General features: G+C 46.3%; 1 protein-coding gene across 1 annotated transcript in view; it reads right to left on the reverse strand.

Moving 5' to 3' along the window:
- CLPB (ClpB family mitochondrial disaggregase) overlaps positions 1 to 19,078 on the reverse strand; it is a 158,296-nt gene that overhangs the window by 101,878 nt on the left and 37,340 nt on the right. The window contains exon 4 of the mRNA XM_075546224.1: positions 4,103 to 4,206. Within this exon, the coding sequence (XP_075402339.1) occupies positions 4,103 to 4,206 (104 nt within the window). The remainder of the gene's footprint in view (positions 1 to 4,102; positions 4,207 to 19,078) is intronic.

Raw genomic sequence — 19,078 nt, forward strand, 5'->3', positions numbered from 1 at the left:
AATGTGAAGAAAAGAGAGTCAGGGCTCTTGTTTCACAGAGAATGATCCAGAACTAGGTATGGTACCTTGCATACAATAGGTATTCAATACACACTGGTTGAAAGGCTGAAAGAATGAACTAACTTTAAATAGAAAGAGGAAAGAAAAAAGTGGTTAAGGAAGTGCTAAGGGCGCTGAGTGGTAAGGAGAGAGGAGTGTAACTTTCCAGGCCCACAGTCAAGAGCAAGATACAGCCAAATGGGCAGATCGGGGAGAATAAATGAAGCTGCCAGAAAACTGGCAGGCAAAGGCAATTTGGAATTTATTTTTTTTTAAGTGGAAAGAGGTAAGTCCTAGATCTTATAAAGCAACAGGTATATTTCTGTACATCTAAAGCACAAGGTATTTCTCAAAAACTCCTGATCAGATTCTTGCATATATTTTGAACAAATGGCTCCTCCACACACTTCCGAGATGCCTGGGCAGCAGAATGGGTGCCCTGAGAACAAGACGTGAACAGGTCAGAGTAACCTGCCTTTAGGAAAAGCTCAAACAAATGCTAAGCACATTTTGAGTTTTGCAAGAGATCTGAGAAAATCTTCTACAACTTCGTAGACAGGGTAGTTCCGGAAACAGAGGCTGGAAAGGAATGCAGTCTGGTGGATTGACTCCGGCTGTTGAATAATGGATCAAGATAGACCCCGAGGGCAATTTCTCATGGCGTGCTTCAGGATTCTGTGCTGAGTACAGTCCTGATGAACACATGATTCAAAGATTAGCACGCACGGCACGGGACCACAGGGCTGTGCCAGTCCAACTCACCAGCACCTAGAACAGTGCACGCACGGCACGGGACCGCAGGGCTGTGCCAGTCCAACTCACCAGCACCTAGAACAGTGCACGCACGGCACGAGACCGCAGGGCTGTGCCAGTCCAACTCACCAGCACCTAGAAAGAACAGTGCACGCACGGCACGGGACCGCAGGGCTGTGCCAGTCCAACTCACCAGCACCTAGAACAGTGCACGCACGGCACGGGACCGCAGGGCTGTGCCAGTCCAACTCACCAGCACCTAGAACAGCGCACGCACGGCACGGGACCGCAGGGCTGTGCCAGTCCAACTCACCAGCACCTAGAACAGTGCCTGGTATCATGGAATGTGATCAATGCATATTTATGCAATGAACCAATCACAGAAAGCCAACTCAGTAAATATGTAAGTCACACAATGAGAATGATAGTTAAAATTTTCATCTTTGTTTCATGAGAGATACGCTGGCCTTTTCCAATGTTTCATTTTACATATCTACAAGGTGCCCTGGTGGTCGAGGTTACACCGGGGCTGCAAATCTTGTCCCTGTGCATTGGGATGGATGGATGCTTTTGTGAACTCTATCTGCAGTGAAGACTGGCTGGCAAACGAGCTAAACACAATTCAGAGGAGGCTGATCACAGACATAAGGAAAGAAAGAAATACCTACAACAGAGACTGCAGGCTGTGTTCTGTTCTGACTTGGACCACGGACCACCACAGTCATTCATTTCTGTGTGATCTATCTATGGCTGCCCTTGTACTTCAGTGGCAGAGTTGGTCACAACACAAACTGTCTACGTTGAAGAGCTTCAAGTATTTCTTATCTGCCTTTTTCCAGAAAAAAGTTTGCCAACCACTGACCTAAAATGTTGAGTAGGAGTTTCAACCATAAGAACCATTAGAACACTGAGCTACAAAAATTGAATACAGACGTGGTCTGCACTGGGGGAAGCATACAGGCAAATCAGGAGACACACGCTCTGTTCTGGAAGTAATGTTTCAGTAATGACCATGAGAAAGTCTAGTCTATGCAGAGGACAAGAGGAAGACAGAGTAGAAACAGCACCAGTGGAAAAGCAGCTGAAAGAACTGTAGAACAGCAGAGAGCAGGAAATGGTCACCGCTCCTGTAATAGTTGAGCCAAGGGATAGAGAGGGGCAACATGTTCTATATGCTTTTCAACTTTAGTACAAACTTTAGTATAAGAGAGTCTTCAGGAAGGGAGATTTCCTCATAAAACAAGCTTCATTTACACAATTAGAGGTCAGAATGGGCGGCCTTAGCAACCAGGCTGATGTCTGGGTCAGGGACTCCTACCCTGGGGGACTGGTTTGACAATATAGACAGGATTAGATGGCCTTCGGCTGAGAGGCTGGAAATTACAAATGAAAAAAACAAAACAAAAACGGTTTACTGAACCTTCTGGGATTCTGAACAGATGAGAAGGCTCCCAAACGATCTCCTCCTTCTTCTCTGGCCATGCCCTCTAAGCCAATGCTCCGCCTTGGCTCTGGGTGAAAGAAGCTGAGGGTGGCAATGCTGGGCTGAAATGAGGAAAGCACAGCCCACACCATGCCAGGCTGCAAATGCACAGAAGTCTGGGACTCAGGAGACACTTGTGTGTTTGAAGCATAACGTCAATATATTTCCTTCAGGCTCAGTGAGGCACCCAAGAAGGCAGAGGCCACGGCCTGCACATGCGAAGAACAGTCAGGTGGGAAGAGAGAAAGTTAAGAGTTCAAGTAACCATAGGAGGGGCCAAGATTTAAGAGAAAAGGTCCAAGAACAGCTGAGGGCAGGCTGCAATTACTGCCAAGTACGCGGAGGCTGTGGTGGAAGATGTACTCATAATAATGGAGCCCTGACAGAAGGACCTGGTTTTCTGGTGGAAGCCCTCAAGACTGAGGCCACTAGCTACCCTTCAAGCCTGGCACAGAACTCGGCTTTCAGTCAAACAACAAGCAGGTCGATAAGGCAAACAGTAACAGCAGGGAGGTGCTCGCTCCTTCAAAGGAAAGCATTTGCCCAGAGATGAAGCTCAGAAAGCAGGAAAGAAGGATGGGTGGAAAGGATAAACACAGGCAACAGTGGGGACAGTGCTCTCCTGTGGTGGGGACTGCAATCAATGTCATGGATCCAAAAGCGTTCACACTAGTGAATGGAAAACTAGTTTGTTCTGTAAACTTTCACCTAAACCACGATACAGAGTTCAAAATGGGAACAGAAAGTAAAGCAGATTGTGAGTGGTGGTGGGGCTGGGGGAGGGCAACATCACCCTTTACCTGGGCAGTGATGTGTCCCGATGTTTCCCGACATTCCTTACAATGTGGACCTCAGGACTTTTCTCTGGGAGGCAGCAGTGACACCTCTGCTGAGGCCAGCACACCAAAACCAGTGCTGGGGATCAGGTTCACTGTGCTCAGCTGAACCTCCCCCAGGCAGTCAGCAAGCCTGTCTGTCCTCCTGGCAGTACCAACCCCACAGCAGCTACCGCGCAGAGGCCCTGGTGTTGGAAAGTGAGGAGAGTCCCAGCCTCTGTGAATGATCCAAGAGAATGGACAGGCAGCAAGGGCAGTCTGGGTAGGCACAAGCTCAAATGTAAAACACTCATTTGTCTGAAGCCCAAATAACGTCCAGCAGACAGGTGAGGAGCTCAGGTACAGGTGCACACTACGTCCTCCAACTGCACAACTTCATGCAATGACTTCAAAGGCCTCTGGAGGAGTCGGGGATGACGGCCCCGTTGTGTAAGCATAGACATCAAGGCACAGAGAGGGTTGACTACTTGTCATGAATCAGACATTAAGCTGAGGGACCAGTCCTATAAAAAATATGGTGTTTTACAAATTAGAATGAGAACAGTATTCCAGAACTCAGAGTTCTAGAAGCTCTGAAGTTTCTTCTTTCGTCTTTAGTTTGGGGCCAGGGGCCATCTGCTGGAAGTGAAAGCGGTTCAAATAGGCATTCCATGCAGCTGCCTTACTCACCTCACTGAGCCCTGTTCCACTGACCACTCACTTGAAGCTCCGCAGGTTCAGTGCCTTCACCTCTGGGAGAGCACCAGTTGAAATCAGTGCTTTCCCCTCCCTGTGGGTCACAGCATCAGACTCGACCTGTTTCATTCCGTAATAACCTCTGCAGTGGCCTAACTTACAGGCCCAGAAGGGGCTGTGATGAGCACTGGTTCCACGCTCTCTGGGTTAGATGACTTCCCAGAGGAGAAGGGACAGGCTGCCGCGCTGGCAGAGAAGGGCTACAGGAAGCCATAGGGAGGGCAGCTCCCAGAGCAGCAGGGGAGCCCACACTTACCTTCCAAAGAATGGATTCCCTGCTCCTTGGAGGTCTTGTAAACACTGCTGAAATCATCTCCGAGGTTTGGGTCAGCCCCAGCCGCAAGCAGGACCTGTACCACACTGGAAGAAACCCCAAACCACAAGTGTCAGAGCAGTAAGGGCAGATGCTGAAGCACGTTTGTGGGTTGCAGTTGCTTTTCCTCGTGTGCACGGTCGAGAGGGAAGAACATGGACTCTCAGACTGCGTGAGAAAATTGCACCAAGGGAGCGTTTTCATCACAAGAATGTACCTGTTTATTATTCCAGGGGACCAAGGACTGTCTGATAGGAATTTGATTGGGAAGGCTAATCCCGTCCATCCTATAGCCCTGATCTTGCCCCTTTACACTTCTTTTGTTTCCAAAGTGGAAATAACATTTAAAAGGCACACAACGTGAGTCCCTGGAGGATGTCAAACTGCCAAATTGACATGGCAAATCGAAGCGTGCAGAATTCTTTGGGGAAAGGTTAGAGAGGGAAATATCACCTTCAGAAGTGTAGAGACCTGGAGGACGAGATGCAGCAGCTTCACATTTTGATATTTTTGTTTCATATATGTTTCTAAGATTTTACAGCAGTTTTTCACTTACCCTCACAGGACATCCTTCCAATTTTTCAAATATGCCTCTTTAAGCACAAAAATGGAATCCTCCAGACACACAGCTTTAAGAAGTAGTAATTAAATATTCATCTCCAAATTAAAAAAAAATTATTTTGAAGGTTTATATAACAGATTAGTTTTCCATTCAACAATTTACACACACTGTTTTGTGACACTACTTGTAACCCCCTTGATGTTGACAGCACTCTTACTACTTCCTACCTGGCTTCCCTTTTCCTCCCTGCCTTCTGCACTTGGATTTTGGAAAACTGCTGTCCTTTTGGTTTTGCATGGTTGGTCGCTCTGACGAGTTTGTTCCTTATGGATGTTAACTGTTCACTGGAGACCCTGGAAGGGGGTTCCTGGGCGGGTGGGGGGGGGGGGGGGTTCAGTGCCAGCTCTGATGAGTGACTAAAGTTCTCACGAGTTCCATCAGTCTCTATGATACAGATTACATTTCGTCTTTTTATAATCTTGAATTTGTTCCCTACGTTTTCCAACCACTCTGCCCAAGACCTAACCTACTGTTGTGATCTCAACCAGCGTGGCCTCTGGGTGATGGAGGCTAGGGCTCACTAGCTCTCTGGACTAATGATTTCACCGAGTCTTTCATTTTCTCCACTCTTCCTTGCTTTGAAGACCCCTGCTGCTGCTCCCTAAAGTAGACTGCAACACTGGCTGTACAGCTGAGTCAACTTGGCTGCGCTGTGGTTTGCCCAGTAGTATGTAATAATGTAGTCATCCTCTATTTGGTAACCTGATGGTGTCAGCCTCCATTTTTGCATAATGTTGACTTTCATCTTATGGGATTTAACTAGGTTGAAAAGTGAATAGTGGGTGGATGACCTTCAACAGACATAGCATCTGGCCATCCATTTGCCCAAAGGATGACGGGATTCCCCATTACGCCTAAGTCAAAGAACCAAAATCTATCTTTCACATAACTGAGGTCCTTCTATATATGACAGTACATAGCCTTTCATGGGCAACGTATCCAGAATATGGATGAAGATCTCAAAGAGAAGGGAGCTGTCTCTAAACAGCTAAAACCCAGGCTTACATGCTGATCTTTACTTATTAATGCTGTTACTCAGGCTCTCCCTTACAGATGCTTTACTTTACCCACAAGTGAAACATGATTGCGCTAGGTCTCCTATTTCCCAGAAGATTAAAAGACAAGAGGGTAGGAAAAGGCTGCTGCTGATGGGGAATTCACTGAAGGCACTGTGAAGCAGGATCCGACAGAGGGGTAGCCATGGTGTACAGACTAACAACACTGTCTTTAAAGACTCGCCCCATCCGAGCACAGAAATGAATAATGACAGCCATGGATTGCAGTCCATTTAGTAAGATTCCATGAGTCCCTAAAGAAAAGAAAGTAAGTAAACGAGGGTGAAATGAAAGCTCCTCCTTCCTTTAGAATGACATCTAATAAATGTAGAAGGAACAATAAAATTAGAAAACCACTTTGTAGCTCATAGTAATTATTAGAGCTAGGAAGACTATCTGGTTCACATGGTTGTGTTTATGTATGTAGAGTGCTTATAAGAATGCCTGACCCATCACAAGTGCTCAACAAATAATCACTATTATTCCCATGTAACTGACCCTGTGGCTGGACCGTGGGGAAGGCAAGAGAAACATACATTGTGACATGTAAATTGGAAAGACAACATGGCTGGGTGCAAAACAAAGCTCTACCACTTCTTTCCTAGAACAATGGGGATACTGATGCTGCACTTGCATCAGTAAAAAGAGGCAAAACTCTACAGTACCCAGAAGATAGAAGGAGCTCTCAAACGACATGTGAGCGCTTGCTCCTTTGTCCATATGCTCTGGTAACACGAATCTCCATCTTCGCGGGCACCCGACTACCCCAAGAACAGACTCTTTTGGCGCAGCCTTGCAATGAAGAAAGCAGCTCTTCTATATTCTGCCCGAGTTGGCTTATTTTAAAATCCAAGAGATAAGATTTAAACTCAAAGGGACAATAATTTGGTTAATCTTCTGCTGTTGTGTCCAATCAACATTCAATCACATCCTCTACCATGGCAGGCTGTCCCTCTAGGCAGCTAGTGTCACTAACTCTGCTACTCAGGCCTCTCCTGGTTCAAGGGTATTGATTCCGTCTGTCTAATTTGCAGGCTGCAAGACGTGTCCAAGCAACCAAGTATGCTGCCCTTGGGGGCAGACAGTGGTCTAGCAGGATGGGAAGGAAGAGTGACTAGACTGGGCCCCGGGGCTGCTAACACAATCAAAGTGAACAGGCAATTCACTTCACAAACTCGGAGGCCAATGAGGGGAAGCATTGAAGCAAGTGACTCATCCTGCAACCTCGGAGAAGATTCCCTTCCCTTTGAATAAAACTCAGAGCACAGCAGTCCCACTGTGAAGGACAACTAATAGAGAAATCGGGCTGCTGGGTGGCCCTAAACACCTTGCCAGATGGCTAGGCTTTTGGTTGGGCAGGCACCTAACCCAGTGTCCCACAAGGGGCAGATCCTTCCTGGAGTCAGCTCAGATCAGGCTAGAGCAATGTTTGAAATACTTCATGTAATTGTAACTCATCCTGACAACCTTAGGGGGCAAGGTTACATACAAGAAAACTGAAGCACTAAGGGGTTGAGAAGGTTGATAAAGGTCATCTTACTCTAAGAAGCAGAGTTGAGATTTGAACCCAAGACTTGGAACTTCCCAGGGAGACAAGTCCATGCCCTTATTACAAGGATGTATTGTGTCGCATTTCCCTCTATTGACTCTTGGGCACCTAACAGTCTGCAGGAGCACTTTGCCTTCACGCAGGTCCTAGTATAAATGTGAGGCAAGGAAGCCCACCAAAAATATGAAAAAAGATTAAGAACAGGCAATTCCCAGAGGAGGAAACCTCCAAAAGATGATTAAGTGTATGAAGAAGCCTTAACTTCACTTGTTGAGAAATGCAAACCAAAGTGGGAGACTGCTTTCAATCCAACATACTGACAAGAGTGAGCTGACAAATGGCCAGTGCTGGTGACTACCCGAGGTCCCAGCTGCTCACTTCATCTTGTCAGGTGTGCACGAGTGCTGCCGTTTTGGAAACGCCGCCTGCAGCAATTTGTCACATTCAAGTAGCTCACTCTGGCCGGCAACACTTCTGTTCCCGAGTGACCTGTCCCAGAGCAGTTCTCACACAGGTCTAGAAAGGGACACCTGGGAGATAGCGAATGCAGCATTTTGTGGCAGAGGAGAGTGGCCGGCAATCTAAGTGCCCATCACTGGGGACCAGGGAAGTCAAAGGTGGCGATACGCACGATGAAGTCCTCTGCCGCAGTCAGAAGCAACAGCTGGCTCTTGGAGGATAAGTCAAAAAGTATTACTACAAAATCACGGAGACCCTTATTGACCAAGAATCTAAAAATGTGACGTTACTGGTTCTAGACTTCACATAGGTCTACCCACTTTCTGAGGGTGGTGGCTCCAGTTTTTCAACCCGTCCTCAAGGCATTCTGCACTCTGATTGACATCGCATCAAAACGACAGTTTGGGCATCCCCAAGGGACTTTCCCCTCACCCGTGCAGTTTCCAATTTTCTTAACATGTCTTCATAATAAGCCCCTGTGATCATCCTGTGTTCCTTCACTGAGAAAATCTATCCAGATGATTCCTGTGGAGTACCCTGTCCCCCACCCCCCCAACCAAAAAACCCTGTAGCGATCTTCTGAGCTGACCTCTCCTCTATCACAAATTTAATTTTCGCAGTCTAGGAGGTGTCCTCGAAAGTCACTGTTCTACTGTGCTGATTGGACATTCTCTCTCTCTTCTAAATGGAACCCTATTGAGACAAAGGAGGCCTGGTGGCACGAGGTCGGCAGTCTGCAACCACCAGCTGCTCTGTGGTTTTTACTCCCATCAACGAGGGTGCTTTCTACTCCCATCAACAGGTGCAGGATCAACGAAGTGCTTTCTACTCCCATCAACAGGTGCAGGATCAGAAAGTCACACAACCAGTCTTACAGGGTGGCTATGAGTCGGAACCCACTTGAGAACAGTGAGCTTGGTTTTGGTTAATGAGAAAAGGTGTATTGCTCAGAGAACTTGTCTGCAATCATCCACTAATCGAAAAGACGTGTTTAAACATGGTTTGTTTAAAATGAACTGCTCCAGGGAACTGGAACTCCATTCACGGCATTCTGTGACTTTCCCTTGTACGTGTAGCAACATGGAATGGTGACCAAAAAAGGATTGGTTTTCCTATTCCCATCTGCTTATGCATATAATTGAACCTATTTGTCCCCAAAGTTTATTCACTTCCGGGAGTTTCTGAATCACAGAACTTCTAATTCTTATGCATGATCTAGTTATCTTGGTGGCTTGAGAAAATAAGTGTGTAATAAGGTTACACACTGAACCTTCTGGATTTCACCAACGGACATCAAATAAGGCATTTCCTGTGTTGAGAGGGTCCCCTGGGCTCCAACTGATCTGTGCTCATTCACCTGTGGATCACTGAGCGACAATGCTACCAACGCCACAGGCTCGGATCCCAGTACCTTTCCTCCTGGTCTACACAGCACCTCGCACTCGCCTCCCGGGAATAGTACCATGATTTGTATCATGATGATCTGCTTAGTTCCAGGAGGGGGGCTTTCAGAAAGTTCGTGGGAAATTTTGAGGCCTCCTCATATTTGCGTCCCCACTAGACAATGGGGGAAAACAAGGTCATGTGTCAACTTTATTTCCCAGAGCCTGGGTCACAAAAACTGGTTAATCTGCTTTCTGAGGGAGCACATTGCGTAAATGAGGAAGAAATGAAGAGCTTCCTTTGTATGGGGGAGGGGTGGGGGAGAAAGAAGCAAGGTCCCTCCTGTGTGGCAGCTCAGGGAACCTCCTCTGGAGCCCTAGCCCTCCGAAGGCGCATTGTAATTTGCTGATGAGGTTGTAATTCGATTAGAGGTGGGAGCGCATGTAGGACTTGGCCTGCACTGACCCTGCTGAGCTCTTGCAGTGGGTAGTCACAATGCAGGGGAGGGCAGTTAAATCGATTGACGTTGAAGCTTTCTGTTCGCAGTGGCCGGAGGGGTGTGGGGCCCGGACACTGTCTAGAGAAAGAGCGAGGAAACCTGTGGTGTGAGCGGAGGCCTGTGGCTGAGCCAGGCGCGTGTCAAAGACGGCTGGCGAGCAGCTGGGGTTGATGAAGCAAGAAGGGCAGTGATCCCAGCTCCAGGTCATCCCCACACAATGTCAAGCCCCAGAAGATGCTCCTCCAACACTCCCCTCACCACCCTAATTTAACATTAAAACTATGGGTTAACGTGATGCATGGCATGGGTCCCAAGGAGAAGACAAAGGACATACAAACCCAGTCTCCACTCAGCACATTCCTCTCTGCGAGACGGGAGCAAAATGGACACAACTCAGGAGGCTTGCTGGAAAGTCAAACAAACTGGCTCAGTCTGTGACCAGGTCTGCTGGCTGGTCAGGAAAGCCAGGGTGGCCTGACCGAAAGTTCTGTGGCCAGGGGGGTCATGAGCTCGGAGCAAAGAAGGCGGGGAGAGCTTTCATTTCAAAACCAGCTCTACTAGGAAATGAATGAAAGATTAGGTAGAAAGCAAGGTATCTGCAGAAAATGCACCCCAATTTCCTCAAATGAGGATAATCATCTTTTGTTTACTTTTTCTACAAGGTAAAGATCAATGATCATAACAGCTACAGCATGTTAGGCACTTTATATTCGATATTTCCGATGCTGGTAACAACTGCAGTGAGGGATTAGTGCCACTTTATGCGAGTCAGGTGATGTCAGCAAGATACACATTAAATAAGCAAAGGCGCTGGGATTTCAACAGGCCTGTCTGAGCCCCGATCTGGTGCACATTCCCCATACTACACTGGTTTTCAGCCACCTGACTTCTATTAGTCTAACTTACCAACTCATAGTTATTGTCTATGGTGGTGCTGAAGAGTCCTGGTGGCACAGTGGGTTATGTGTTGGTCTGCCAACCCCAAGGTCAACAGTTCAAAATCACCAGTAGCTTCACAGGAGAAAGATGAGGCTTTCTGCTTCTGTCAAGAGTTACAGTCTCAGAAACCCAGAGGGACAGTTCTACACTATCCTATCGGGTAGCTATGAGTTAGAATGAACTCAAAGGCAGTGAATGTGGCTTTCTTGACTTGTCGTGGTAGACTGGTTAGGCAATGGTCTGCTATGCTAGATGGAAGGTTGGTGGTTCAAACCCATTAGCTGCTCTGTAGGAGAAAGATGAGGCTCTCTGTTCCTATAAAGATTTCTAGCTTCTGAAATCCTATCAAGGGCCATTAGGAGTTAGAATTGACATGCTGGATAAAGTGGTTTGGATTTTTGGTATGCACTGAAGACAGTGGTATTTGTAGGCAGTGGTTAAAGCAGAGTGAACCAGAGCGGCTGGCTGTGGGGCAGCAGATTCAGATGGACAAGGGTCAAAGCAGTGTGTCCAACCAGAAGTGAGGTTAGTGCCAGGCTCAACAATGCATGGAAGAACAGGCAGAAGGCCAAAGAATCAAGATCATTCATTGCACGGTTGCTAGACCAATTGCAATTTTATATACGTAACCTGTTCTAAATATACATGCATGTCTTTCAAATGTACTTCAGAACATACAGTAGCCAAAAAAAAATGGGCCAGAATAGACAAACTCTGGTTGTTAAAGCTTTTCAAATATTTTTATTAACAATTTTTTAAAATTTAGAAACCAGAGTAATATGATGGGATTGGCATATTTCTTTGGATTGAAAGCAAGCAAACAAGCAGCACTTTAATTCCTATTCTGAAGATGCTTAATCTTCACAGCAACTCTGTGTTGAAGTGTTGCTGCTGCTAGGTGCTGACTCACAGGACTCCAAGCACAGTAGACTGAAACACAGCCTGGTCCGATCATCCTCACCACTGTTTGAGCCCCTTTGTTAGAGCCAATGTCAACCTATCACATTGGGGATTTTCCTCTTTCCCCACGACTCTCCCCAACTTGACCCAGCACACAGTCCCCCAGGGACTGTCCCTCCTGGTCACAGCCCAATGTCCGGGAAGCAATGTCCTGTTGCCGGATCCTTCTGGCTGCACTTCTCTCTCTCGAGAGGGTTGTCTGTTCTTCCAGGAGTCCGTGATCTGCTCCAAATGCTCCCCAACACCATCGTGCAAATACATCACTGCTTCCTTGGTGTCTTTACGAATTGTCCAGCTTTCTGGGGCCTACAAGGGGTCAAGCACCCCTGAGTGCTCAAAGCGACAGCTTTACTCTCTAACACTTTTTAAAAGGTTCTTTGCGGCCGATTTGTCACAGCAATATGTCATTTGATTTTTTTGACTGCTATTTCCATTGCTGCAAGTAAGACACAATCCTTGCCAACATCAGTCTTTTCTCCCTTTGTCACGATGTTATTTCTTGGTCGTTATGAGGCTTTCTGCATGCTGAGGGAGGGCCGTTGTTACTCCATTTCTTGGGGTTAGGAAAGTGGGAGCTAGTCAGCGGTACAGCTAGGCTTCCAACTTGGCAGCCTCCCTCCAGAGCTGGTGCTCGTCACCACCAGGATACACCCAACACCCAACTCGACTTTGCGCTTCCCAAAGCGGGGGCCCACTGTGCCATGGGCCCTCTGCTTCCGCACACCCCCAGGGTTAGCACAGGAAAGTACCGTATATACTCGAGGATAAGCCGAGTTTTTCAGCACATTTTAAATGCAGTTTGGGTGGTAAAATTAGGTGCCTCAGCGGATATTCGGGCCGGCTGATACTGCAGTGTATACGGCAAGTGCTGAATGGAATCCGTCCACTTCTGGGGCTATGACGCTGCACTGTGGAATATTCAGTCAACGCCTAAGCTTTCCTTTTTAGTGTTGCTAGACAGGGTCTACTCACCTTGGGTATTATAGTTCATGTTTTGGCTTTAGGAGTAGATCTATACATTTATCCCCACTAATTTTTAGCACTAGAGACTTAACCACTGTGTTAGCATATTGAGATCTTTTTCACTTCTCCAATTCTTTTACCCCACATAATAGCTACTTCTTCCTACGTAATTTAGTCTATAATTTTGTTGGCATTTTCCAATGACCTTCGTAAAATCATTGAGTAACTACTCAATAGGGCAGAGTCTGGTGGGTCACCACTATAAGCTGCTCTCCAGTCTGTTGTCTGCTCATATATCAACAATGAACCAGGCCATTCACCACTTACTGCTTGAAAGACTATTATCCCACAATCTTTCACTCATGTGGTTATCAAGAAAGACAGTTGATACCTTACTGAAGCCCATGATCCCTTATTGAAGCCCAGGCACATTCACTATATGTACTGCAGACCCCTAATCACCTGCCTAGTAACCCAATGTAATCATGTTGCTTGGGGTGCAGAATGGATCTGGTGTCTTTCAAAGACGAGAGGCAGGACTGGGCTATATCATAATCCCTAAGCTGCTGAAGTGAATGACCACTGGATGGTCTCCTGACCCCAACAGACACACTCCCCGAACACGTCACTGAACAGAGAAACACAGTGTAGGATGTGGTGTTGGGGGGCGGTGGTAAACCCTGAGACTGGCATGTTAGGCAAATGAGCCGGCATTGTTTTCAACTAGGGAGCAGCTTCTTAAATTGTTTGAGGTCAATGCATGTGTCTGCCAAACTAGAAACGGGGACATGCTGGAATTGGAATATCATTACTATGAAACAGGATTATCTTGAACAACGATTCCAAATGGGATTAGAAATGACTCTTTGTTACTCAGAGATAATCGGCCACAGCGGCAGGGGTGGGAGAAACATCAAGCCGGGCATACTTTTCTGGGGGCATAGTGCTGACATTCTAGGCACCTTGCCAGCACTCCCACCCACCCTTCCTTGCTGGGAAATACTGGGCACTCTCCAGCATTGGGCAGGAGGCCACCTGGGACAAGAGCCAGTCCTACATCAAAGTGTCTTGCTTTGGGGTCCCAAGTTCTGGGCCCAGCTTCTTGGAAGAGTAGAAACTTGCAATAGCATTGCCAAATTCTACTGTCTCTGAGTCCCTTCTGAGATAGTGATAAGAGACAGGTCTCACTTTAGTCAGAGGTAGGTCTACCTACAAGGCACTCATTCATTTCTTCCTGTGGGTACCCGCAAACAGCAGCAGGCAGAGTAGTGCTAAAGATAATAATTAAGTCAGTATTACCACTAGTAACTAAAGCAGCAAACCCTGATTGGATGCTTATAATACGGCGAGCACTATTCTATACACTTTAGACATATTTCCACATTTAACCTTTAAAAAAGCATTTTGAGGTAGATCTCTATATTATCTCCATTTCATGGCTGAATCACAGATAAATGAAAGAATATGCACAGGTACATAACTAGTAAAAGGAAGGACTTGGATTTGAACCCTGATGTACTCAACTGCTAACCTTAAAGGCTTCTGGTCCAAACTCACGCAATGGTACCAGTGAAGAAGAAAAGACCTGTAATCTGTTTCTATTAAGAACACAGAATATGTTTTGAAAAAGATGATGACAACATGTACAGATGTGTTTGACACAATGGATATATTTATGGATTGTAATAAGAACTGTAAGAGTCCCCAATTAATAAAAAGAAAGAAAGAAAGAAACACAGTTAAGAAAATCCTATGGAGCGATTCTACTCCGTAACATATGCGTTAGAATTAAGGTAATGGTATCTAACAACAAGAACATGAAATCTGCCTCTAGAGATCATGGTTGTAACCCCAAGCCCAAGCCTTGTGGTTAAGACCTCTCCTTCACATTCTCTGTGCTCCAAACGGAGCCAGTTATGTCCTACTAGCTCTGAAACATTTCTGTTTTTCCCACCTATGCATCTGAGCTCAAACTAGTCCTTCTTCTAGAAATGCTGTCCTGTTTCCTACCATTGGCATTTAAAATCCTGTCCCTCTGGTCTAGGAGAGGAGATGAGTCAGTCAGGGTGCGATGTAGCACCAATGAAGAACACAGCTTTCCCCCAGATCCTAAATGCTTCATCCCCCCCAACTACCATGATCTGAATTCTACCTTGCAGGACTGGATAGGGCAGAGGTTGTACACTGGTGCAGATAGGAGCTGGAGGCACAGGGAATCCAGGGTGGATGATACCTTCAGGACCAAGGGTGTGAGGGGCGATACTGGGAGAGTAGAGGGTGAGTGGGTTGGAAAGGGGGAACCGATTACAAGGATCCACATGTGACGTCCTCCCTGGGGGACGGACGGCAGAGAAGGGGGGGAAGGGAGACGCCGGATAGGGCAAGATATGACAAAATAACAATCTATAAATTATCAAGGGCTCATGAGGGAGGGGGGAGCAGGGAGGGAGGGGGGGGAAGAGGACCTGATGCAAAGGGCTTAAGTGGAGAGCAAATGCTTTGAAAATGATTAGGGCAAAGAATGTACAGATGTGCTTTATACAATTGATGTATATATATGTAGGGATTGTGATGAGTTGTATGAGCCCCTAATAAAATGTTTAAAAATAAATAAATAAAATCCTGTCCCTCTTTCTAGGCCCAACTCATGTGAAAGGGCCTCCTTTCGCGATTGTGCCCCCAAATTCCAGAACGCTCCTTGGTCTCCCCAGGGCACTAACCACATTTTGTCTCATTCCACAAGCAAAGTGGCAATTATTTTATCCCCTTTCTAGTTATCAGCTTCTAGAGGCCAAGGGAGACATGATTTGTCTGCTTTTAAGACTCTCACATCAGCACAAAGTAGGCCACCAGAATCCTAAGTTGATTTGCCCACTGGTCCCAGCACCGCTTGGTCTTTTCTGTGGTCTTGCTCCTTGTCCCCTCCCGCCAGAGGTAGTGCAGTCCAGCAGGAAGGCTAAGGGGTTGGAGTTCAGAAAGATGCAAGCTCAAATTCTGATTTATCTTTTCACTATCTGTACAACCAGGGCATCTTTGCATTTTGTGTCCCCTATTTGTAAAATAGGGATATATATATTAATCTCTCCCTTTCAGGCGTACGGTGAGGACTAGAAACAACACGTGAAGTGCTTGGCTTAGGCCTGGCACACAGACACAACCAATCAACTAGAGCCAACACCACCACTACAGTCAGGTGTCAGACAGTGCGAAGCCAGTTCTTTGTTTAGAAGAAAGTACTAGTCTGTAGCACAAAGCTCGGCCAAGAGCAGACTGGTGACTCTCAAGAGGCTTGAAGGCCCCTAAGGCAGGACAGAACCCTACGTGCTTGGGTTCCCTAAGGACGTGCACTCGAGAATGGTGCTGGGATGCTCTCCCATCCTTGCGTCTGGCCCGGCAGCAAGGAAGTGGAGCCTCCCAGGGAGGCTGTCCCTGGACCTGCAGAGGGCAGCCCCAGCTCTGTAGTCTAGGAACACCTCTGGAACTGTAGTGTGGTGGTCCACGAAGAAACACCTTTAAAAACTGCTCCTGAAGACAGCCATCTCTCTTTGGCTGTTGGTTTCTTAAAGATGGAGGAAAAAGAAGTGAACGTTAAGAATAAATGACTGCTGTGAGAGAGAATTAAATGGGTTGCAGCCAAGGATGGTGGCATTTTAAAATTAACAGAGCCCAGGTACCATATCCAGGAAGCCCTTGGCAAATGCGTGTTATCCACTCATTAGCTTAGCTCCTCAGGGACCCTGGCCAAGGGAAGTCAGTGCCGGGAACCAGTCCTTCCGATGCTGATGAAATGCACTCCGGGAGAAAAGGCAGAAGGAGGGAGGGAGGCTCTTGTGGGGAATTTCAAACAGTTCTGTTGGAGCCCTGTGCTCTCGCCTTCTCCTCGAAGGCAGGGGCCTGCGAAAGCAACCAGCAGGCCCCAAAGAGTGAGATCTGAACCTTCCCTGCCAACCCTCCCTTGGGATCTTTGGTTCCCAAAGTGCCACAGTGGCTGCACTGCAAAGGTAGCCTTCCATCCAGTCAGTCAGGACTAAGAGCCAAAATGTTCCCAGTCCTGGACCCTACAACTTTCTCTTTCTATAAAGAAGAGCCATATGCTTTGTTAATTATGTAAATCCACTGGATACCACTCTAAAGTGATTTTATCACACTTACACAATTAGAAGAGTTTCTTATCAGTAGTTTTAGGAATTCATACATCTTCATTCTCTACTCTCCATCAGATTATATACTTTTCTAATATGAAGGAGGCAGGAACCAGTCCCTGGAAAAGAACATCATGCTCAGTAAAGTAGAGGAAGACCCTCCGTGAGATGGACCGACGCAGTGGCTGCAACAATCAGCTCAAATGTGAGGACAGCCAGAAGGGGCAGGTTCTGCTTTACGCCACATGGTTGTGATGCGTCAGAGTTGACGCGACGGCACTGCATAACAAGAGGAGATACCACCCACGAGAAGAATGGGAACATGCCAGGGATCAAGAACAATGTCCGTTCAGTATGTCGCTGCATACAGCAGTGAAAATTAGAGAGGCATGACAATTTCAAAACACTTTTTTTAGAAGTGAGTTCGTTGGGGTATCATTTATAATGATACTGAATGGTAACATTCATCCTTTTTAGGGGTACACTTAGGAGAATTGTGGCAATGGGGAACAGCTGTATACCACCACCATAATCAAGATGTAGGCTATTTCCATCACTCCTGAAAGTTCAGTTCACCTGCCCCCCTTCCATTCCTACCTCCTGGCACCTACCGATCTGATTTCTTTTTGTACAGTTCTGCCTTTTCCGGACTATTATAAAATGAAATCATACAGTAGGTAGCTTTTTGTGTCTGGCTTCTTTCACGAAGCATAATGCTTTTAAAAAATTATTATTAAAAGATCATTTTATTGGGGGCTCTTACAACAATCCATACATCAATTCTATCAGGCATATTTGCACATATGTGGCCATCATTCTTTTCTAGCCATCTACTTTCTATTGAGCCCTAGCACAATGCTTTTGCCATTCATCGATGTTGGTGCATGTATCAGTACTGGGTGCTTTTGCCACTCCTTAGTAGTATTCTCTTTATATGATCTCATCATACTTTGTTCATCCATCCATCAGCTGCTGGGCATTTGGGTTGTTTACTGGTTTTAGCAGTTAAGACTAAAGCTGCTATAAACATTTGTGTACAAGTCTTTTGTGGACATAGATTTTCATTTCTCTTGGGTAAACACATAGGAAGTGGGATTGCAGAACTGTATGTTCGTGCACATTTTATTTAGCTTTATAAGAAACTGCCTAAGTGTTTTCCAAAGTAGCTGTACTATTTCATATCCCTACCGGCAATGTGTGAGAATTGCTCTGAATCCTTGCCAGTACTTGCTATTGTTCGTTTTTCTAACTTATAATTGCCATGGTTTACGTGTGAATCTTATTGTAGCTTTATTTTTTCATTTTCCTACTAATAATTAGGATCTTTTCATGTACTTTATCTGTCATCCATTTCTTTAGTGAGGAATTTGTTCACACTGACCTTAAAAAAAGAATCAGGCTGTTTACCTTATTAAGTTGAAAGAATTCTTTAAGAGCCCTGTAGTGCAATAGGTAAGTGCTAAACAGCTAACTAGCAGGTTGGCATTCAAATCCATTCTCTGCAGGAGAAAGATGTGGTGATCTGCTTCCATAAACGCATACTCCAGACATTCCTACAAAGCAGTTCTGGCTGCCACACGGACTTGCTATGAGTCATCGTAGACTCGATGATACCCATAGTAAGAGTTCTTTACAGGCTGTGGATACAAATCCTTTTTGTCAAAACATATCAAATCAGACATGTTTTGACAATTAATTAGAAACCATAAGGCTCTAAATCAAACCATTTTTCTTCCAAATCACCATCTTTTGTCCATACAGTCGGATGAAGGGGAAAGGGAAAAGCTCAACTTGCAGTAGAAAGATGCCCTCAGACAAAGGGTCAGGCAGTGCTTGGTACTGCGAAAACTCATGAGACTCGTTTTACCTCTCTTCTAAGCACTCACCGACAGGAGGGCTTCAAGGAAAGCTACATCTGGAGCAATGACCGTCCTAACAAACAAATTTTGGCCTCCTTGTCTCTGTGTCGCCCAAAGCCCTGTTCTGGTCGGCCAGATTCCTGGAATGGTCAACAGTTGTCACACTCCATTGCTGGCCTTTGTCCACTGGCAAAGGTAGGAGGCTCCCAATCCATCCTTCAGTGAGTGAGCAAACAATGAGGCCTGTGGCTGTATGGACATCAAAGGTGAGCAAATAGGCCTGGCAGACCCTGCCTCTCCGCCTACCCAGCCTACAAATGCCATCTGAAGGAGTGTCCCCAAGGGGGTCATGACTTCCAGCTTGTCACAGCACACATCAAAGTTTGCACCACACACGAACTGGGTGCATGAGTTCGAATCAAGTCGACTGAGAGCGGATACTCAGCCATTGTGTCCAGTTTTAATCCTGTGTTTTCTCAAGTAATTAAG

This window comes from Tenrec ecaudatus, chromosome 4 (assembly GCF_050624435.1).
Source record: "Tenrec ecaudatus isolate mTenEca1 chromosome 4, mTenEca1.hap1, whole genome shotgun sequence".
NCBI classification, from domain to species: Eukaryota; Metazoa; Chordata; class Mammalia; order Afrosoricida; family Tenrecidae; genus Tenrec; species Tenrec ecaudatus.